The 24,088-nt window shown below is 39.1% G+C and overlaps 1 protein-coding gene across 6 annotated transcripts; it reads right to left on the bottom strand.

Moving 5' to 3' along the window:
- Window positions 1-574: 574 nt before the first annotated feature.
- On the bottom strand, window positions 575-24,081 carry IQCB1 (IQ motif containing B1). Of its 6 annotated transcripts, none has more exons than XM_060774583.2 (14): window positions 24,005-24,081; window positions 21,658-21,769; window positions 19,232-19,394; window positions 18,947-19,076; window positions 16,967-17,060; window positions 16,493-16,592; window positions 15,397-15,569; window positions 13,993-14,102; window positions 13,266-13,375; window positions 9,891-10,033; window positions 8,688-8,836; window positions 6,386-6,514; window positions 3,599-3,755; window positions 575-1,413 (listed from the first exon to the last, which is right to left on the bottom strand). In XM_060774583.2, the coding sequence occupies exons 1-14, from the start codon at window positions 24,005-24,007 to the stop codon at window positions 1,187-1,189; spliced, it is 1,800 nt and encodes a 599-aa protein (XP_060630566.2). In that variant the 5' UTR covers window positions 24,008-24,081; the 3' UTR covers window positions 575-1,186. The 6 variants fall into 6 exon arrangements, with proteins under 6 accessions (XP_060630566.2, XP_060630575.2, XP_060630593.2 ...); XM_060774592.2 differs by lacking the exon at window positions 24,005-24,081 and adding an exon at window positions 23,856-23,990; XM_060774610.2 differs by lacking the exon at window positions 24,005-24,081 and adding an exon at window positions 23,870-23,990.
- Between the last annotated feature and the right edge of the window lie 7 nt (window positions 24,082-24,088).

Raw genomic sequence — 24,088 nt, 5'->3', positions numbered from 1 at the left:
AGTGCAGCACCAATCAGATAGGAAAAGGAGTTACATTTGGGGTGGGGTAGGGTAAGGTTAGGGAAGCTGCAATGGAATTTGGTTGCACCATTCAATTAACCTGATTTCACCTGAAATACTGCAGAGAAACAGGAGATGTACCTTAGTGAGTGCTTATTGCCTAGAATGATCTGAGAATCTCATAGCTTTTCTCAAACTGGATAATTGTGCAGTCTTTCAGATGATAAACTGCAACACCTAGCGTTCCCCATGCAGGCTTGGGATGCTGGGAATTGCAATCCAACAACATCCAGAAGATGGCCATCCCTACCCATTTTAGCTGCTTACAGAGCAATGGTGCTATGAAAATTCTGAAAGGTTATATACAATATATTTGTATATCTTTGATTGCTTGACACATATATTTAAAGTTGTATGAATGTTTAAACCTGACACTATAAGGTCTGAATTGATCATCAATATTCCTGTGTTTTATTCTGCCTATGAGAGCTATACAATCTTATCATAGCCCAGAATGAAGGCCTATAACAAAAACACAAATAGTACCAGGAACATATATGATTCAACTCACCAATTATTCAAACTATTTAATCCTATTTATTTCAGCAAATCTAACAGAATAGAGCAATATATGCTAATTCACTAAAACAACACATTTAGAATTGTGGATGTTTTAAGAGGATTACTCAAAAGACTTTAACAAGAGTGAGTTTACGATAATGTTTACGATAAAGTCTCACTAACTGATGCTTCTTACTCGGAAACTGTTCCTTCCCATCTCATTTAAAATATAGTTTCCCATGGCTGCTGCCCTATACGTATTTCCTCGTCCATTCTTAATATTCAGCCTCTATTTATATAAGATCATACTGAGAATCCTACTTTAATGAACAGAATTACACAGGTTTTTAACACTTTCTGGTTAGTTCAATTGAAAAATAGATTTGTTTGTAAACCTCTGTATCTGTACTGTAGAGCTCTCATTCACAAACTTAACAGCTATATTATTTGTATTTGGCAAAGTACAAACCCATTTTATAAAAACTGAACTATTTGAAAATTATGTACTTCATCCTACAGTGTTGTAGGAACTGCTTCCTATAATTTCTTGGGATAAGGTCCTCTGAAGGTAACATAATGCAGAATCGCATTGGTATTAGCTACAATTTCTTTTCTTCTCTCCCAATTATGTTTTACTTCCTCCAATGAACAAAGCTCCCAATTCAGCACTCAGTAGATCTTCTGAGACCGCATCTTCATCAAACACTTCTTCTCCAATCTTCTTCCACCAAGGCCATTGCGTGTATTTTAACATGGTGATGTGGGACTGTTTGGCTTTAGCTACCACAGGACCAGATCTACTCATAAAATCATTCAGATCTTTCACAGTAGATTCTTTGAGACTTGCTGCACCTATGCAACAAAAGAGAAAAATTACATGGTTTTCTATAGGAAATTAGGTCGATCACTCCAACATCCAATGACATCAGTTTTTTCTTCAGGGATTTGTATGTCATATGTAGCTCATGAATATAGTATTTATCAGAACACTTGTTTTTACAAAGGGTCTCAACACTGGCCCTAACTTCTATGTTCATATTGGAGACAATGTCAAACCTGGAAAAGAAGCCTACTATTCCACAGCTCCTTTTGTATGATATAGTGGGCATTGAACGTGTTCTAAAATAACACTAGTAGCATTGTGTAGGGAATGTTAATTAGTTTATTAACTTATTTGCATACAATCTCTCTTCACCCAACCCCCCCCCCCCCCCCCCCGGAATGCAGCCACATCTGATATCACATAAATACATGTATTGACACATAAGTCATAAATACAGGTATTTTTTTCCCCTTGACATTAAGTCTAGTCATGCCCGATTCTGGGGGGTAGTGCTCATCTCCATCTCTAAGCCGAAGAGCCAGCATTGTCTGTAGGCACCTCCAAGGTCATGTGGCTGGCATGCGGGTATCCATAGGTACCCGCAGAAGCAGTGCCTATTGATCTACTCATATTTGCAAGTTTTCAAATTGCTAGGTTGGCAGAAACTGGGCCTAACAGCAGGAGCTTACTCCGCTCCCTGGATCTGAACCACCAGCCTTTCAGTCAGCAAGTTCAGCAGCTAAGTAGTTTAACCCGCTGTGCCACGAGGGGGCCTACATAAGTCATAGTTAGACCTAATTACAGAGATATAAGGGTAAGTGTTGGTGAGAAAAAAATAGAAATAAAAGCTTTAAACCTTGGATATGCCAAAAGATATTTGAGAGGGGACAGAGCAAACCTGAGCTCATAAAACCCAAAACACCAAGAAGGTCAGATTTTTCTTCTGTTCCATTTTTCCTGGCATGAGGAGAGTTGACTATAGTTTTCATTTTTCTCATTCCAAGTATGAACTTTTGTAATTTTCTTTTCACCGTGTTTCAAAACCCAGCCTCCATGAACAAATAGATCAGTAGACATGATTGATGATAGAAGTGTTTTTGTTTGTTAGTTTTAAAATTAATGGGGGAGATACAGGGGGACAGTAAAAAGACCCCTTCTTCACAGCATACACAGATTAGAACTTGCTACAAAGTGTAGTGATAGCCACCAACTGGATGGCTTTAAAGAAGGAATAAAGAAATTCCTTGAGGGTGTAAACTAATATTGATAGTTTCCTGTATCAGATATATATGTTTACCCATTGCTGGGAAACAGGAATGGAAAGATACTATTGGCACATGTCCCTGATGCCAGCATATGACTGGCCAAGCATATGATTGGCCAGCATATGACTGGCCAAGAGTCTGGCTGGACTAGATAGGCCTTCAGTCTGACACAGCATGTCTTACATAGATTTTCATGGCTAAGCACTTTTGACCAGTAGCATCACTGCATAGCTATCAGCCTACTCCCAGTAGACTCAAATCAAGGAAACATTTCATGAGAACTGCCATTCCTCTTAGTGTTCCCTTAGCAACAGCAAGAGTATACCTCTGGGCAGCTAAACCAGAAAATCCCAAATGAATACCCACCCCCCACCCACGAGGGTCTTCCTCCAGGGGCAAACCAAGAGTGGGCAACTTAGAAGTCCCAGAACAGACTCAGAAGTGGAGTGGGCAGATCAAAAGACAACCTGGCAAAAATAGTACTACGTAGAAGAGTCCTCCACCTTGTGTGGCTGTGGAGCTAAGCAAACAACTCCGCATCTTTATGCTTGCCCACAATGCCCTGCCTCATGCACAGAGGAAGAACTGTTTAAAGCTACATTCAATGCGATCGCTGTTGTCCATTTTTGGTCTAAAATTATTTAACTGCTTGTGCTTCCTCTATTTTATCAGTTTTATACAGTACCTGTTTTTATGCAATGCTTTTGGCACAAAATAAATAAACAAACAAACCAGAAAGATTTTAAAGGATTTTATATCCCACTTTTTCTCTCTTGAAAGAAACTAAACTAGGTTTATGGTTCACAAATGTTTTCAGAAAGGCTACAGCTCAAACAACTGTGACATTAAAGGAGAAAAAATTTCTGATATTCCTTCACATTTTGCCACATGGAAGTAACATGGAAGGAAGATGCGAACACAACAATAAAAAAGCGAGGTGGATACATACACATCAGCTGATCCAGATCTGTATGGACCTGGGCTAGCAAAGCCTGTCGGTGCTGTTCTGCCTTGTGGTCTTGGCTTCGTCTCAGCAAATACTTCGCCAGGTTTTCCTGGGCTTGATGATGAAGTTCCCTGCTCATTTCTTCTGACATCTCAGAAGCCTGGAGAAAAATGATGGTGCCTGTCACTGTTAGCTGTTATCAGCTTCAAACCTTTGTGGATGTCTGAAGCATAACATTTGCATTCCTTGGGTACTTGTAAATCTAATAACTGTGGTTCTTCCTGTGTTTTCTCCCTGAAGCTATCAATCCATCACTGAATAAATTTAGTTTCCTAATTAGGATTCAGGAAGAAGCAAATTCGTATTATTACATTAATGATAAAAAAAGCCCCAAGTAACCCCAACATCTTCTGTTTCTGAGGCTAAATGAAGAGTATATTCATGGTACTTTCTGAGTTTATATAAACCACACATTTTATGCAGTTCTTGTTATATTGGGAAAAGAATGTAGAACTAATAAAGGCTGCATTCTGATTATAATTTTTCAATATTTGGAAGTGTTATTGTACAGCCATCAATACTTTCAGGACCCATTCATTTCATCATCACTCTTACAGCCCATTTCCAAGCCACTTTTCAAGCTCCAAAAAGTTTTTGGTAAAAATTAAGCTCTAGGCACCACAGCCTATGGCATCAGATTTGGCACTTCAGCATAGGGGTGTTTGGTGGACTGGTAATTAACATTTGAGGATTTTCATAAAACATGTTTAAATTGGCACAGAGTAAGAGTAGGAGCTGGCCCTGCATGCCACTTCACTAACCCCATGGATCCAGCTCATCTTCCTGTTTTTCCTCGGCAAAGGAAGGTAGGGGGAACAAATACACACCACGCAGAAAGAGGAGGAACCAGCCCTGCGCAAAACTGCCATCTCACTTACTCTGCAGATCCAGTTCCTCCTCCTCTCCCGGTGTCCTGCATATTTCTGTTCACTTGTTATCCTCCTTCCTTTGCCTGGCTGAATTGGAGATTCATGGCACACAGAAAGAGGAGCCAGATCTACAAGGCTGGGGAAGAGACAAGCAGGCTCCTCCTCCTCCTGCATGCTGTGTCTGCTTTCGCTGGGCAAAGGGAGGAAGGTACCAGGAGAAACAGAAGCACATGGCATGTATGCTTCCCCAATAGCTCCCCTTCTCCCATTTATCTCCAGAGAACAGGCTGGCTAGGTGAAGGTTCATATGGTAGCACCAAGTTTGGGAGTCAGGTACAGTGCGAGACGCCTCCCTCCACTTAGAATAATAGAATCATAGAGTTGGACGAGACTTTGTGAGCCATCCAGTCCAATCTCCCGCCAAGAAGCAGGAAAATCACATTCAAAGCACCCCCAACAGATGGTCATCCAGCCTTCACCACACCTTGGGTTAGAGAGTTCCACTGCTGAATAACTCTCACAGTTAGGAAGTTTTTCCCAATGTTCAGATGGAAAATCCTTTCCTGTAGTTGGAAGCCATTGTTCCACGTCCTGGTTTCCAGGTGAGTGGAAAACAAGCTAGCTCCCTCCTCCCTATGACTTCCCCTCAAATATTTATAAATGGCCATCATGTCTCCTCTCAGCCTTCTTTTCTGCAGGCTAAACATGCCCAGCTCTTTAAGCCGCTCCTCATAGGGCTTGTTCTCCAGACGGTTGATCATTTAGTCACCTTCCTCTGGACACATTCCAGCTTGTCAACATCTCCCTTCAATCGGTGCCAAGAACTGGACACAGTATTCCAGGTGTGGTCTGACCAAGGCAGAAGAGAGGGGAAGCATGACTTCCCTGGATCTAGACACTTTTTAGCTGCTGCATCACATTGTTGGCTCATTTTTAACTTGTCCATGAGGACTCAAAGATCTTTTTCATATGTACGTACTACTGTTGAGCCAGGCATTCCCCATTCTGTATCGCTGCATTTCATTTGAGAGACTCATGTGAACTTCAAAAGGTGGACAGGCAGTACAAGCTCATGGATAATCAAAACTACAAATGAAAATCCTGTGAAGGTGGGAGAATGACTGCATTGCTAAAGTGGTACAGTTGTGGGTTTCAACTAGCATTCCCAGATGGCTTGCACTTCTCAGGTATCTTCAGTACATGAGTTTGTCCACAACAGTAAGGTAGAATTCTAGGGAAAACCTGGATTATATTTTGCATGCAGCATGCTAGTGCAAACTGCCCTATTGGTTAAGAAAACCATGGATTTGCCATCTATGATGTACTTATCCTAAGGCATGGTTTCTTCTTGTCTCTTCACAGAAAAAAACCAACCAGTTTGTTAACTCATCCGCTTCTGTGGTGAGAGATAGACCAGAATTACAAGTTTCAAATGGCATGATAACTATATCATGAAGGGAAAGTCTGCAAAAGGAATGATTAGATTGCAAGCATTAACACTCGGCCTTAACAAGCATTAACACTCGGCCTTACTCACAATAAATGAGATTTTTAAAAAGAAATTGACCTTACTACGATATTTAAAAACATCTAATGAGAATATCAGTAATGGCAAACAAGCTTCCTGGGAAGGAGCTTGACTGAACATCACAACTATTGTGTTTGTTTGCAATGTGTGGCACTAGAACACTAGGTGTCTTACAGGCTACCATCATCAGAGGTGATATAATAACTGACACAGATCCAGACAATGACAGGTATAAACTATGTATCTGTCTAGTATCCTATGCAATGTACAGGGTCCCTCAACAAACTGATAAGGAAAGAATGTCCTGTGAGTAGGGAGACAGAGAAGACGTACTGGGTGCAGTCGGATGTGGTCATCCACTTTTTGCTGCAGGGATAATCTCTCTTCATCAGAGAGGGACCTGGGCTGTTTCCAGAAAGAATAGGCCCTTTTTTTCCTTTGCTTTTCCAAAAATCTAAGCACCTGCAGAAACATAGATAAAAGAGGCAGGGAAAACAATCGAGACCACAACTTTCCAAACTGTGTTATGTGACACGTTAATGTATCAGCTGCAGCATGTATTTATTATTATTATTATTTACAGCTTTTATATTCCGCCCTTCTCACCCCACAGGGGACTCAGGGAGGATTACGGTGTACACATATATGGCAAACATTCAATGCCAATTTTAACATACAACATATACACAAATACACAGAGGCTATTTAACTTTTTCTGGCCGCCAGGGGAGCTGTTGCTTTCATTGTCGATCTGCGACACTGATGAAGTACTTCCGCATTCCCCGCATGCTTTTTTGCTGGAGTGCTTTGCTGGAGTCTTTTTTATGGCCTCATAAATTAGTTAATTTAGCCTCCCCACACTTTAAGTTGGTACCTAATTTTCCTACTTGACAGATGCAACTGTCTTTCGGGTTGCAAAGGTTGACAACAGGCTACACAATTGGTTGGAAACCCATTCCAACCCGGGCTGGCTTCGAACTCATGACTTTTTGGTCAGAGTGATCTTAATGCAGCTGACACTCAGCCAGCTGCGCCACAATCCCATGTAGGTGTGTCATGCGAATGTAACAAGAAATCTCAGAGTCTAGGTCACTGGTTCCCAACCTTTTTTTTGACCAAGGATCACTTGATCAGGGACCACTTTAGCCAGGTACAACTCTACAACATTAGTATCAAAAAGATTATGAATCAGTTTTTGGTCAACTTTAAATTTGGTTTGGTTATTTAGGGTACTGATACAGAGAATTGAATTGGTTAGACCACATCAGCTCTAGTTTCTGATGCAGAACATATGCCATCTAATAGTTCTCATCTGGTCATCCAAAGAAAACTATATTTAATAATTGAGCAGATGTGGTCTATCCAATGCAATTTTCTGCATCAGCATCCAAAACGACCTCAGGAACAGGTCTAAAAATGAATACAGCAAGATGCCCCCACTTCCAGGTACCACATGGAATGGCTCTGCTCAGGGGGAGGGGGGAGTAGGAGAAGCAGCAGTCGGGAGGCTTCTTGTCACGCCTTTCATGGGTAGTCAGCCTCTCCTGACGTAACTGTTGCTTTAGCAATATAAGAGGGTTTGCTTTTGTTGCAATGGTGTCGTAACAGTGAGTAACGGTGAGGCCGCAGAACCATATTTTAGTTCTTGGGGACCACTGGTTGGGAACCACTGGTCTAGGTGAAATCAGCTATAAATCATGTATTGTTAAAATATAAATGAAAGGTTCTCCTGAGATTTGTTGTGTCCCCATACATTTTGTTATTACGATTGATATATGTGGCTGTATATCTTATCAGGGGTTGATTTAACCAAAAGTTTGCTAGTAAAATGGAATTACTATGTTGTAAAAGGATCAATGTTTAAAAAGTGTGTCACCAACATGAAATGTTTGGAAAGCTCTGATTTAGAGGATCCGAATTTTCATATCCAAATGGTTCTAGAAAAAGGTATTTCTGATGAATCCCTTTCAGGAACAGACTCTCAGCAACTCCTTTAAAGTCCAACTTACTTAAAATATATTCTTAGCATGTGTCTCATAACACAACCCTAAGATTGTACCTCTGTTTAGTGTTTTGAGTTTGAACAAAGACATTAAGTTATTTGGCTCAAGGCTATTAACAAGTACTGAGTGAGAAGATGGACACTGATTCTATTCTACTACTGTACTCTTCAGTCTTTTCCTTTGTTTTTTCTTTTCATTTTCCAGCCATATTGAATAAAAAGATAATACAACATCTTGTTTTCAGGTACATGCTATAAGTATCAAACCACTGCCACTATCAAAAAGGCATATAAACATAAATGGCAATTTCTCCACTTCAGGTAGGAAAATTGATAAGAATCACGTTTGGCTAGAAAATATTTTTTTCCGCAAGAGCAACTTATCTTGGCCTCTAGAACCTTATGGGAGAGAAGAATAGTTAGATAAGTTGGCAAAAAGGACTGGAAAACAGCAACACCCATTGTTTCTAGGGTGGCACTGTCCACTCCACTGTCTACAATTGTTTGAATTTTTCAGGTTTCAGAATTATCATTCTTTAATTTTTAAAGCAGTTTAAAAACATTTATAAGTTAAACAATTATACTAACCTAGAATATTTATGTCTTACAATAACACCTAGTTTGAATACTCACTGCTCTCTGAAGGATGACAGCTGCCTTATATTGTTGAAGAGATTTTTTTTGCCACTGAAAATTTCTTCTTGCCTTAAATGCTCTCCAATACCTTTGGATTGTTAAGGCTGATTTCTCTTTTATTTCTAGGATATGCTTATCTACCTGACCTAGAAGACAAAGAGATAAGACAGTGAATATTTAAGCAGAACTGACCCAGGCTTCATTACTCAAAAGGAAGACAGAAAAAGAACCAGGTGTTGACACAGATAGTTTAGCTGGGACAGCAAACCACAGATCTTTCTTAATCAACATCCGGATATTTTTTGGAGGGTGGTGGACGCTAGGGCAATTTGGGGAACATCACATTCCACTGTCACTCAGATGAGGTTACAGAACATTGTTTGGAAATACAGCTTTTTTGGACAAAGCAATGGACTTTCAGTAAGATTTCCTTTCAGACACGGGTCCATAAGGCCTCGACTACCATGTACTGAAGCAAACAGATATAAGAAACTGCACCAGAGAAAAATAATTCTTCCCTTTTATACAAGGGTTTTTCAGTTCACCTTTTCTTGTCCACCCAGAAGAAAACTCAACAGAGAATGAGCAAAGGAACAAGTAAACAGATGTGGTTTCTAGGCCTCTTTTTGGGATATGTACCTGAGAAAACCAAGAAATACTGAAAACACTGAGTTGTATATTTGTTTTTCAGACATTTCTAGATATAAGCTACACATCTCTTCATTTCCTTCAAGATGTTGATTTAGTTGATGCATCTGTTATAAGATTCTGGACCATTTAAGGAAGATGTAGGAAAAGTATGGCCTACAAGCAGACCGCAAGGGCTAAAGTCCTGAAATTGTTTAAATACTCTCTTTTTTGCTCCAAGGGTATATTTTTGGGTTCTATACGTTCTTTTGGGCCCAGGAGAGGTTCCCCCACCGACCGCCAAACAGCAAGTGGCCTGTTCTAGAGAGGAAAAACAGGTGAAATTGCCCCCATGCCTACTAAGGGCACAAAGGGACATTTGAGCAAATGTTTTGGAAAATATGTTTTGGGAGATGCAGCAGGGAGTTCTGCTGCCCAATAACTCACTCAAGATGTAAGAGAAGCCCTTTTCTTCACCAACTATTGATAGCTAAGGAAACAGAATAGGCAGAACAAAACAGAATGGATTTCTATATGAAAAAAATTACTTTGTGTTACCCAAACGCCTTATACCTGCATGGACTATTTCCAACATTGTAAGCTGCCGTTCATGAAAAAGCCTCATGGCTCTCTGTCTCTGAAGATGAAGTTGTCGGTGGAGGTCCTCCTCCTCTTTCTGTTTTCTTAAATCTTGCAACTTCTGTTCTCGTTTAGCTCTACAAGAAAGGGTTAGTAATTACTGAAGGCTTTGAGTTTCACAATGAAACTGGTCTCTGATGTTAACTACTATGGACACAGCGATATAATGAAGTCAGAAATCTGGGAGAAATTGTGGAATGTTCCTGCTATGATTCCTGCTATGGAATTATTGCTGTCCATCAAACCGCAAGGATCTTAAAATACCATCTAGTCCAACCTCCTACTAAGGCATTAATCCACTACTACAACATCCCAAATAAGTGGTTCATCAGCCTCTGTTTAAAGCAGTGGTTCTCAACCTGTGGGTCCCCAGATGATTTGGCCTACAACTCCCAGAAATCCCAGCCAGTTTAACAGCTGTTAGGATTTCTGGAAGTTGAAGGCCAAAACATCTGGGGGCCCACAGATTGAGAACCACTGGCTTAAAGACTTCTAAAAGAAGCAAGGCCTTTTGCTATAGTCTGGTTGCTCCATCAGGTAGTTCTTTTTTGGTTTAGTAAAACTTGGTTAGGTTTTCTAGTAGCTTCTAATATACAATTGGCTTCACAGAATATTTAAACCTTATTATTAAAAGGCAAAAAGTTATCTCCAGTTCATTCCCGCTAGAATGGAGAGTGTATGACCCAAAAACCAAAATCTAACTCTTAATTCAGGCACTGTTGCTTTTGCAACAAGGTCAGCAATTAGACTATGGAGCGTTAAAATAGACAACAAATGTATTTTATTAGCAACAGATGTTTTCACAAAAACAGGTAAAAATGGGAAAAAAAGAATCGATCTCTTCGAGTTAAAAAAAGAAAGCAATATATATATATATATATATACTCAAGTATAAGCCTAGTTTTTCAGATCTTTTTTAGGGCTGAAAAAAACCCCTTTGGCTTATAGTCGAGTGAGAGTCCTGGTGGGAATGCGTGAGGCTGAAAGAAACCCACCTTACAGCCCTACGCCTTCTCGCTAGGACCCTCACCTCCCTGCACAGTAACCCAGCTCTCTCCTCTCTCTCGAATGCCTGTCTTCCTTGTCTCAGTGGTCCGGGTCCCCAAAGTGGGAGAGAAAGGGGCACATTGGAGCTGACCTTCTCCTTTGCAAAGGTGGTAGCTCCTCAGAAGCACTATCTCCCTATTGTGTTGGCATGGAGTGTTGGCAGTAGGAGAGAAAGAAGAAAGGAATGGGAGAAGGAAGCAAGGAAAAGGGGGGGGGGGAATGAGCAAAAAAAGGGAGGGAGGAAGGAAAGGAGGTGGGAGGGAAGTTAGGGGAAAAAGAAAGATGGAAAAGAAGAAATGGAAGAGAAGAAAAAAAAGGAAAAAGAAGGAGGGAAAGAAATTCCCCCCTTACCACTCTAGACTGGGGTCTTTCCCACTTTTCCAGGTCCCCTTTCTAATCCAACCATTCTCAGTTTCCACCTCCCCACCCCCTTTCACACCTCAGTTATTCCCCTTCCCCAGTTGCCCCCTTCTGACCCAATCTGTTCTACTTTTCAAGCCACCCCTTTTCCACCTCATTTACCCACTTTTTCAATCGCCCCTTCCCATTCCAATGTTTTCATATTTCCAGTCCTTCTTTCCCACCCCCTTCCCACGCCAGTCTTTCCCCCTTTTCCTTATTCATATACACACAGCATTTCCCCCAAAATGTATAGTTAATATAAATGATGGTGATTATTGGAAGGATACATAGGCACATTTACATTGAAGAAAGTTAGAATAATGATTTAATCAGAGTTGGAAAGTCTTATCTTAGATTACAGTTTTACTTAAATATTCAAAAACATTTTGCCTACTGATGCCTCGATTACTATAATTTTATTGATATCTATTTTTATTTTGAAATGTATCAGTAGCTGCTGCATTTTCTACCCTTGGGTTATACTTGAGTCAATACACTTTTCCAGTTTTTTGTATTCGGGTCGGCTTATACTCGAGTATATACGCTATCTTTAAAGAAGAAATTCACATTTCTAGATTTCTTTTGAGATTGTGTCTTTGTTACACAATGAAAACAGTTATACATTCAGGCATCGACATTGAATACAGCTTACATACTGAAAATGGTTGGCTATTTTCACATAGAAAAAAATACTGATGGGAATGCATACATCCACAGTTGCGATCATGTACATTATTCTATACAAATATATGTGGATCTGATTTTGTGTCAGCAGTGAGGCTTATAATTCTTCTGATTTAACCAGAGTGTTCTGCAAGCTGTATTCCTATATGTACAAAGCCTGCCCTCTAATGGATTTTTCAAATAATTGCTTATTAAAACCTCTCTATATGTTTCTATTATAGACCAGGGTTCTAAAATTTAGAACCAACCCACTAAAACCCTCTAAAATTCTGTAATCAAAAATCTAATTCAGTAGCAAAAAGAAAATTGCATGTGGCCTAATTCAATATCATAACAAAATTTGAATAATTTAATGGATGAAAAGAAACATCAGAACTGGGGAACAATTTTGTATTTGATAAGTAATGAGAAATAAAATCTAACAGACATGCTAAGGGAAACAATTCTGCACTGAATGAACAAACCTTCTCTGAAACAGGTAGAAAAAAATCAAGGAAAGTTTTAGTCCCACACTATTCTTTTTAGGTTAGACCTCACCTGGAACACTGTGTCCAGTCCTGAGCACCACAATTCAAGAGAGATACTGACAAGCTGGAAGGTGTCCAGAGGAGGGCGATTGAAATGACCAAAGATTTGGAAGCCAAGCCCTCTGAGGAGCAGTTGAGGAGCTGGGGATGTTTAGCTTGGAGAAAAGAAGGCTGAGAGGGGACATGATAGCTATGTTTAAATATAAGAAAGGATGTAATATTGAGGAGGGAGCTTATATTCTGCTATCCTGCAGACTAGGGCATGGAGCAATGGATTCAAATTGCCAGAAAGAACATTCCACCTGAACATTAGGAAGGACTTCACTAAAGGTAAGAATTGTTCTGCAGGTGAATATATTTTGAGTGTAGTGGTGCCTCCTTTTTGTAAGTTTTTAAAGAGAAGCTTGATGGACATCTATCAGCAGGCTTTGATTGTGCATTCCTGCATGGCAGGGGATTGTATTAGGTCCTTTCCAGCTCTAGGACTCTATAAAAATACACCACTGAAATAAAATTCTCGAGAACTCTTTTTATGCTACTGTGCTTTCGAATACATCTCTCCATTAATCTCAATTTTTCCTGTCTACTTTAACACATTTTTTTATGTTTGCACCTACTTATTGTTAGTAAAGCAAATCCCTATTTTTACCTAAAATTCCTCTGCAAGGTAGTTACTGCTTTCGGAAGTTGCTTTAATCTTTTCCGGGTCTGAAATCCTCTCCATGCTGCCTGGATTAAGCATGCTGCTTGTTGTAGTCTCTGAAATCAAGAAGGGAAAAATCACATGCACATATTTTTCATTGAATGCACTACAAACACGAATGCTTTCCACTTGTGCCTTTCTCGCATTCAAGCTATTCCCTTGGGGAAGTTGTCAAAATCAGTGTCAAACTTCTACTTCTCTGAATCCAGAATGATTTTTCATTAGAAATGTCTTTGGGAGAAATGTGACACCTCTCTGATGGTAGAATTCAAAGTATTCAATACCTTCAGTTTTTGAAAAGTACCAAATACTTTTTTTATTCCACTGTATTTTTAGTCTTCCCAACATTACAATGCATTTCTAAGCCAACCCATTTTTTATGTTTCTTTGTGCTGCTCTTTTAATGATTAATAGGAATTTTTATTGAATTTTTCCTCTAGATATTGCCTTGGGAACCTTTATGTCACTTGAAAGGCAAAGTTCTGTTTGCTGACATACATATTGGAGGAGAACTGGAGCTGACATTTTTAAAGGAAACAGTGGAAAGAAGGATCCCTTGGACCTATAATACTCAGTGGAGGATGTTGACTGGAAGCTTTGAAATAATGCATGGATTAGATCCAAGACAAACTACTTCCATTACATGAGGAACTAGGTAAAACTTCCAGCACACCTGTGTTTTGCCAACTTTGTAGTTTTCAGAATACAGCAAGTCCATGAGTTGATTGAGGTTCTTGTCAAACCCTTTGCCAGTCCATTGCTTGCTCAGAAGAGTTTGTAGCCCTTAATTAGTAAGAAACACTAAGATAAATATGCTGCTTTGTAAAAAGAATGATTTTCTCAATTTTTCAGTAATTAATTAGTTAGATCTGCAAAAGGAGGCAAAAGTGAAGCCTTCTAGCTAAATACATGAGTGGAAGGAAAGGGCCAGAACAACCAGGAAAGCTGAAACAGCAAAAGTCCTCTTCAAACAAACTATGATGGTATAAACCGACACTTGCTGTCAAATGTATATTTGTAGCTAATCAAACCATTTTTACCTTGGATTTAGTATAATTGTACATGTATCTGACATGTTCAATTCCCACTTCTAAATATATGCGTACAAAACATGTAAAATAACGCTATTAACATGTAACATTGAAACATTTCTAATATTGTGACATTTTCTACATTCAAAAAAGCTATAAACTTCTGCACTTGTTTTTTCCCAGCTCTGTTTAAAAGAATAAATAAAAATGGTACAATATTCATTTCAAATAGTACCAAGTAAGCAAACTAAGATGAATTTGAGATATAAAATCTTTACTAAGTTATCTTGCTCTTCTTTAGTCATCCCCACCAAAGTCAACTGCACTGACGAAATCAAGTTTTACTTTATTACACAGAATGACCAATTTGCTAGATGTAGACACTCAATTTCAGGGAAACTGGCAGAACTACACCATTCTTACCATGTGATTTTAGAAGTCACAAAAGTCTACTGCTATAATAATAATAATAATCTTTATTTATATCTCACTTTTCTTCCTAAACGGGACCTAAAGTGGCTCACAACATTTTAAAATCATACAAATCAATCATACTTATAACAATAAACAATAAGACCAACTTTACAATAAAATATGAATCAAAATTTTAAAATAATTTAAAACCAGTGTTAACAATAGCTAATTCAGAATAACTTTGGATGGCCAAGTGCATTAACTCATTGAGAAAAATAAATAAAAATTAATTTATTTATTAGTTACACCTTGAGAAGGGTATTGTCTTTTACATCAAATAGGAGTAGTATAATATTAAACAACAGTTTAAAAAATTCTCAATTTATGTTAAGCAAAGGGCTGGATCTATAATGTGATAGTTGAATTTAAGTCCTACGGAAGTCTACATCAAACCCATAGTAATTTATTGTTTTATTTATCATTTCATTTCATCAGTGGATACACATTTAAGACCTTTGGTAACTGTACAAATGGTATTGTTTCTTTCTGAACTACAGAAAAACCTATTCCCTGTATGGCAATGTTGATTATTCTAGAATTCTTCTCATGTCCGAGCAAACAGTGCGACAAACCTTTGTAGCGGAGAACTAATGTCATCAAAATGTGGGCATCAGATTTTGTGATCAAGAGTAACAGTTTTATAGCTGCATTTCCTATAACAGGATTTGTGGAAGAAGAAAGCTTGTAAACAAGTTCATCTAAAATGCAGTGCAGGGACTTTTCTGGCAGTTCAAGTAACACAGCACTGAAATAACAAGAAATAGAAGATGTGATAACATTTGAGTCCATTCAAGGATGTCAGGGAGATAGGTCTGATGACTAGATTATATTGCACCAAACACAGGAAGAGTTCCTTTAAAATCTGTCACAAATGCTGTACTCTACCAGTTTCATGACAGAATGCAATCAAGAGTCATGCAGAAAAAGCAAGATTGATTTCTTAAGACAATTAAAAACACTGTCTTCCGAAAATCTGATTGTGTTGTGTGACAGTGTGAAGTGTAGTATCACTTATCTTTCTATTCAAATAAAATACCCAGTATGGGATGTTGGTACACAACATAGCATATAGTGATGCCAAAGGCAATACTATACTAGCAAGAACAGTATTTTTTCAAATTAAAGATTACTTAAGACGTTACTGCTAAAGATATGTAAATGTCCAATTTTTGTTTCTTGTTTATTCGGTCAGTCGTTTCCGACTCTTTGTGATCTCATGGACCAGCCCACGCCAGAGCTCCCTATCAACTGTTACCACCCCAGCTCCTTAAGGTCAAACCAATTACTTCTAGGTTATCCATCCATCTTGCCCTTGGTTGGCCCCTCTTCCTATTTTCCATAATCAAATGTTAATCTTTAATGTCTATGCTATGTGCAACAAGAAATACATGCAATATGAAGGTCTACATACTCAGAGTACGGTGTTTGCTATGATCATTCAGTTCTATGAAGATATTATCTGGAGCTAAAACAGGAATGAAGAAATCACCTATGACTCCATAGAAACATCTCCTGTAATTGTAGTCCTTGTTACTTGTAGCTATATCCTGTGCCCGTGTAGGTAAATTCAAAGTTGAAGTGACCCAATTGACTTCATGTTTAAAAAGATGAATTTTCATTAAGAGGAACTTTTAAAAGGAAAACAATAATAATTAGGGTATGACTTACGTGTTGGTTCTTGAAATCTTCTCCAACACAGACATAATAACAGTTGAGATTTCGATGTCATCAGTTATCAACAGTTGCTGAAACTGTTCATTCTGAAGCACTAAGAGCAAAACAAGAAAAGTAATTCAAACAAGGGAAGCAATATTCCTGAATATGTTGTAATTTCGACTAAAGATTTTTTTTTAAAGATATCTAAGGGTGCATCTACACTGTAGATTTAATGCCGTTTTGCACCACTATGGAGTTGAGGGATTTTTAGTTTGGTGAAACACCAGCTCTCTGGCAGAAAAGTCTAAAGACTTTACAAAACTCCCTTGCACTGAGCCATGAAAATTAAAATGGTGTCAAATGCATTATTTCTAAAGTGTAGATGCACCCATGAAGTAAATCACATAACACAAAATATTTGATCAGAATACTCACCCTCCTCAATTTTTAAGTAAGTGATGGCCTTCAAGACCTCTTTTCCCTCACCTTTTGCTGTCAGTTGAACATGCCCCTCACACAACCTGTATAGGGCATCCATTACAGTCTTGAAATTATGTGAAAATTCACTCCGTTCTTCATCCTTCAAAAAATAAATGATTAATAAGAAACTTATTTCTTCCTCCCCTGCCTCTCACTTTACAGTTACTATCCCTGCAATGTGCGCCTTAATACCAAATTCAAGACCTTGCTACTTAATATATTTGCTGAACAAGATATGTCATTTTCACACCTTCTCTCATGATGAACCATAACATTATGGCTATGCAAAGAGGAAGCTAGGAAGAGATGGGATAGAATGATGGAGTGGAACTTGGAGTCCTATTCTTGTTAAGGTTCTACTACTACATGCCAGCATAACTGCATGTGGAGGTGGTTAAATCTAATACTTGCCCGTAAGTTAGTGGATAGACTCAAAATTATTTCTTTTTACTCCTTAGATGCAACCTTCTTGCCCACATCCTTATCTGCAACAGTGGATAATACAGACAGTCCCCAAGTTACAAATAAGATAGGTTCTGTAGGTTTGTTCTTAAGCTGAACTTGTTTGTAAGTCAGAATAGGTACATTTTCAAGTGTAACTCCAGCCAAATATATATATCTTTTACCTTTGGATAGCATAGGGAAGGGTTATCTGTCTGTGCCCCTGTTCAGAAGATTTCACTTAACTTTATGTCCCTGTGTTAACTGAATTTTGAAAAATGTAGCTTGTTGTGGAAACATGGATTGGTGATAAAGTTTCAGTGGAGACACCTTTTCTCCATGATAACTCTTTCAGGAATGAATTTCCCTTCTGAGGGTAGATTTCTCTTACTTCCTGTTGTCTCATCCTCATTCTTAACTATGAATCATTTGTAAGTCAGATGTCAGTAACTCAGAGACTGGCTGTATTGAGGTTTGCTCTAGGGCTGGTCATATCATACCAGCAGGGCTTTATAAGACAGCAAGAGAACAATAAATCAAGGCTCGGTTTTTGAAATTTCACTCTGTCCCTTTTCACATGTTTCAGCAAAACATGGACTATTAGTAGTAGGCAGTCTGTGGCCTAGCACTACATACTGATCAAAATCTCTTTGTAAACAATCACTTCAAACCCCTAGAGCTGTGGTTCTCAACCTGTGGGTCTTCAGGTGTTCTGACCTACAACTCCCAGAAATCCCAGAAAGTTAACCAGCTGTTAGGATTTCTGGGAGTTGAAACCAAAATATATGAGGACCCACAGGTTGAGAACCACTGCCCTAGAATGATCTATCCACCTCCCGCCAATCCACTGGGCAAAGAGGATGGAAGGGAAGTACACAGAGAAGGAGAGAAACAAGGAAGTTTGGTTTTGTGTGTCAGCTTAACATATAGACCGCCGGGAGAGAAGCTCACAATACAAAAAAGGTTGCCAAGGCCTCATCTTGTTCCATGACATTTAAGGTTTTGTCCCTGTTATGAGAAAGTAAAAGCTACAGTTGGGTTAGTTGATGAGTCACATCAGAAACTAAGTAGGTATATCTTGAAATGATCTCAAAATTAGCAGTTTCCAAATTTCTCAAAATTAGCAGTTTTGCAAACCAATCACTGGATATCTCTGATGTGATCTACCAACATATGTGTCCAGCAACTTTTACAGACACACATTGCTATGAGGAGTGCCAGAATTACTATATTATGAGTAGACTCACTCATATTAGTGCCATGGATGAATGGACTACTCCGTTTCTGAAACTAAAGTGAATCATGTTGTTCTGTAGGCCTGTCCCCATTCCCATATCTGGAAATAAAGAGCTGATTCAATTGCCTGAAACAGATATGTATCTTTAAAATATTTCTATTGGCTCTTTTCTATTGTGTTCAACACATTATTAACTCAATCTGTGCAGTAACACTTTTATTGTCCAGCACTGGTCCATGATTAACAACAACAGGCACGAGTTACAAAACAGTTCCACTTTAGAGCATTAAACCAGCAAGTTGAAATACCTTGATTGCACGGACAAATCGTGCCTGCAGGCGCCTTCCTAAGAAGAGAAGGTTGTCTACAGCAGATGGAAGCAGCTTATTGTAAAATTCCTCAGATTCTTCTTTCACCTCAAGACCCACACAACATATGCTGAGAAAACAAAACATATGCATACTTTTCCCCCCTTAGCATTTGTAGGTAATACATCCATATCTTGATTACACATACACGCCACACAAAAATTTAAAAACAGAAAAGTTACAAGTGATTCAGTAATAAAGCCGTATAACTACAAGATGCTTTACCTTAGTATCTCTGCTAACTGGGCAGCAGTAGTCCAACCTCCTAACACTCCTGTATAATCTTGCTTAAGGACAAATAGGCAGTATTGAACCAGATCATAATAGTATAAGTCTTGCTTAATTTTTTGTAATTCATTACTTCCAGGGACAACACTTGTTAAAATATCTAGGGCATAAAAACAAATGGAAACGTTCATGTTCCTGATTTATACAATAAAGGCTGCATTCACTTCATCACCACCACCACCATCATATTTATTTGTAACTCATCTTTCTCCCAGTTCATTTTGGTGTGGATGAACTGGGACTCAAGGCAGCATACAATTTGAAGAGAACAACATGACTAAAGACAAACAAAAAGTGAACAATAAAACTAATCACAGTATTTAAACAGTTCAAAGCTATACTTAATGAGATACAATTTAAAAGATTAAAACTATTAAAAATCATAGAGTGTAAAATAACACAGAACTTTAACCCATTCTTTAAAAACATATTCTTGAACAGTTAACATGAACTGATAATACAGTCCCACATTTCCTGCCTCTTCTGCCTTATTACTATAGCTGTTATCATATACTGAGGTATAACAATAGATGTACAAAATCAAGAAGAACGAGTTGGCATCTCACACCTAGAGTGCTTATAGCTGGATTAGGCAAACTGTGACCTCCAGATGCTATTGGTCTACAACTTCCCTCGGTTATCATGGTGGAAGCTTATGGGAGTTGCAATCCAATAATTATTTGCATTTACAAGTTGCCCAGCCTTGACCTACAGGTTAGATTTGATGGGCAAGGTAAGACAGGCAAAGCAATCAGGATAATGGCACAGACAAGACTTTAGCAGCACTGGAAGCACACCTAAGTAAAGATTAAGATGGTTCAGAAAAAGCTTTGAACAAGCATGAATTATAGCCACAAAACAAGACAGATACTGAAATGGGGTTTTGGTAATCAGAGGGTAAGACTTCCTTCTTCTGCACAGCTAGAATTAGCAATCTTTGCCCACAAAGACTTCCTTTACTGGAAAGTAGTCCTCTAGCAATTCAGAGTTCCTCTAACTATAATGCCTTTGTGGTTTTTCCTCAGTCTCTCTTGAGAATGAAATGTTTTTAAATAGGAATAATATTTGCCATGGTAACATAAAGAGAACAGAAGCCTTGTCCTAGTTTTTTTTTTCCTGTCAGGAGCGACTTGAGAAACTGAAAATCGCTTCTGGTGTGAGAGAATTGGCCGTCTGTAAAGATGTTGCCCAGGGGACACCTGGATGTTTTAATGTTTTACCATCCTTGTGGGAGACTTCTCTCGTGTCCCCACAGGTGGAGCTGGAGCTGACACAGGGACCTCAACCTGCTCTCTGGATTCGAACCGCTGACTTGTCGGTCAGCAGTCATGCTGACACAAAGGTTTAACCCATTGCGCCACCAGGGGCTCCTCTTGTCCTAGGTGAAATCTAGCAAACATATACATGCCTCATTGTTGCTCCATCTGGTCCCTAATTCCTGCACCTATTTTCCTTGAAAATACTTATAGGTTCTGTGAACAAACCCACATAACTCCCAATCAGGGTTGACTATTCTTATTAAATGCATTGTATTAAAATTAATGTACCTGTAGTATATGGCCTGATCACCGGCAATACAGACAAGGACCAAATATGATAGACTTAGTTATTTGCAAATGATTTTTGTTTAAGACCTTGGTCCTTGATGACTATATCATTCTTACAGCTACTCTATTAGGAAGGGACATAGGAAGAACTAACTTACTCCATGCTAATAAATTCTCTTGCTTTTCTAACCCCAAATCAAGTTTTATACTCATACTCATAAAATTTGGAGCAAAACATCAAAGAAGCACAGGTGTTATTTCAAAAACCGTCATCAGATAGAGCACTGTGATAATGAATTTTGAATTTATCAAATGTATTGTTGTTTAAGCTTTGTGTTTTTTTATTTTTATGTATTTTGAGTCAGTACTGTATTATATCTGAACGGCATTAAATTGTTGCCTAGCGTTAGATGCTCAATGAGGGGGAAAGGCGGGAAATAAAACAAAGTAAATAAATAAATGAAATAAATTTCAGGTTCATTTGTTATATAAGAGGCTTTGTACATATTTGTCTCATGTACATATTTGTCTTGAAGTTAAAACAGGAATGGAAAATGTGTAGTGTGGGTTTCATTTTCAGTTCCCAGACCTTGCTTCCCAGAAAAGCAATTTCATTTTGAAAGAAGATGCATACCTTGTTATAAAAGAAAAAGCCTAATGTTGAGATGACTACACCTTGATGTAAATGGGGAAAATGCCCCCCCCCCACCCCCCGCATAAGATGTGACAGTATTACCAAGGGACCTATGGCACTAGAGATTTTAGGATAGATTAGTAGAATATTGTCAATTCCTAAGCAAATAAATAAATACTTACCTTTTATCTTTAGCAGTAGCCCAGGGACATCCTGACCTGAGCTTTCAGTGACCTGGGCAGCCAGTGACAATATTCTGGGATCCACAGGTAATGGCTTCATTTCATAGGACAGCTGTATTTTAATAAGAGAAAGGAGGACAAAACCAGCAAGATATTTGCCTTCGGTTGGAGAAGAGTGGATTAGATGATGTGTCTAATAAAATTAACACCAGATATGTTCTGAAGGCAAATGTCATTAAGAATCTCACAAATTCTGTTTTCTTAAAGATACTTTCATCTTTTTACCTTTATAATATTGGTGAGCCGGGGGAGTTGTCCCACTCGCAGCTACAGTTGAAAATATACTTTTATGGCAGATTCATTCCCTAGCATTTTCAGTTTAATGGGTTCGCATAAAAGATGCAGAAGTTTAAGATCAGCTGTCAGTCAGAACAAAGAGACCTAGATTTGACTGTCAGTAAATCATTTCCAGATAATTTCATATACTGTGATTCACCAGGTATCATTTATAGAATTATCATCAGATAATTGCATGCCTCCAAAACTGAAACAAATAGCTTTTTATAACTACAAGAATATTTTGTCATGTCAATTTATTATTTTAATGTTATAACCATAACTATTTCAACACATGAGAGCAACCCTTCCTTCCCCACCAGTTCGACTCTGCAAATAGATATGCCAAATGTAAGTATGAACTCCTTGTATGCTAAACCACCTGCCCTATTTGGGCTTTCTTATGCCCCTTCAACACAGCTCAATAAAATCCCACATTATTTGCTTTGAACTGGGATATATGGCAGTGTGGACTCAGATAACACAGTTCAAAACAGATATTGTGGGGTTTTCAGTCTTGATATTCTGGGTTATATGGCTGTGTGGAAGGGCCACCAAATTAACAGTTATGGGGAAAGCGGGGTTGGACTACAAGGAGTGTTGAGGGCAGAAGTACTAAAGATGTTTCTCAGAGCCCTTCCACACAGTCACATAACCCAGGATATCATGGCAAAAAATCCCACAGCATTGGCTTTGAACTGAGTTATCTGAGTCCACACTGCCATTTATCCCACTTCAAAGCAAATAATGTGGGATTTTATTCAACTGTTTGGAAGGGGCCTCAGTTAACAAAGCCTCTGTTGAAGATGCCCCTTATTGGCAGTCTTTTTAATTCGCATTCACCTCGCTTTTTTCTCATTATCCTGTCTAGCTGGAAAGGTTGTTTAGCTGCATCAGCACTGGAAGGCTCTTAATGATATACTGGAGAATGACACACATTTTCAGTGTCAGGTTACAACAAAATATCAGAAATACATATAATAAAGTGATAGCGGCGAAAGTATGATAGCTGGGACACAATGCCAAGACAGCACAACGAGTGAGAGACACAGCTGTGACAGAGTCGTGGCAAAATAGTTTGCCAGAAAGGGGGGGGGGGGGGAGGTCAACAAATAGCCAAGCATACTACTTAAGGCTATCCGGATATCGTATGCAAGCACGTTCAAATATGTAACGTCTTCGCTTCTCTAACTGACCCTCGTCACGCAACCAGAATTGGGTCCCAGCTATCATACTTTTGCCGTGATAGCTTGGAAAAAGCTGGATTCTATACTCCATGGGATTATTATAACTGTTTGTGCCTACCTACAGCAGGCAAGGGAAACAGCAGGCCCCAGAATCCCATACTGAGCATTTGAAAACAATGCAACAGAGACAACGGGGAAGCAGATAAGATAAGTTAGGTTAACACCAACATGCTAGCGCAAAAATAGATATGGAAATTTGATAAGGAGTAGAGATTGGTAAAAGAAAAAGCCATCTCTGGATGCATTTTGCTCATAATAAGGGTGGCCTGGAGGCCTCTCCTTCACAAGGGGTGCATCTACACTGTAGAATTAATGCAGTTTGATCCAATTGAACTGCTATGGCGCAATACTATGGAATCCTGGGAGTTTTCGTTTGACAAGGTCTTTCAAGAGCGCTGGGGCCTCACCAGGCTGCAATTCGCGGGATTCATTCCACAGCATTGAGCCGCTGCACCTAAAGTGGTGTCAAACTGCATTAACCTTGAAGGAGCTGGGAGCTGGGGGTGGTAACGGCCGACAGGGAGCTCTGGCGTAGGCTGGTCCATGAGGTCACGAAGAGTCGGAGACGACTGAACGAATGAACAACAACAATAGATGCAGAACACTAATAAAGACCGTTGAAGCCGCACTCCTTTAGAAGACCTGGAGAACAACGTTTCTTCTCAAGTTATCTTCAGGTATCAAGGCATTCTTGATCCACTTCTCAACCGCTTCCGCTCCCGACCGGAAACACTAGTGAGGTTTCCCTACCAACGGCCAGTTACCATGGTGAGGGCACAAGGAGCCCACCAATCAGCAGCGCCGCCATCCTCGGAGCGAGACGCCACTGCCCGTCGCCCCGCCCTAAA

The sequence above is a fragment of the Anolis sagrei genome, chromosome 1 (assembly GCF_037176765.1).
Source record: "Anolis sagrei isolate rAnoSag1 chromosome 1, rAnoSag1.mat, whole genome shotgun sequence".
In the NCBI taxonomy this organism is placed as follows: Eukaryota; Metazoa; Chordata; class Lepidosauria; order Squamata; family Dactyloidae; genus Anolis; species Anolis sagrei.
The sequence above is the reverse complement of the archived record's forward strand: the minus strand, read 5'-3'. Positions and strand labels throughout refer to the sequence as shown.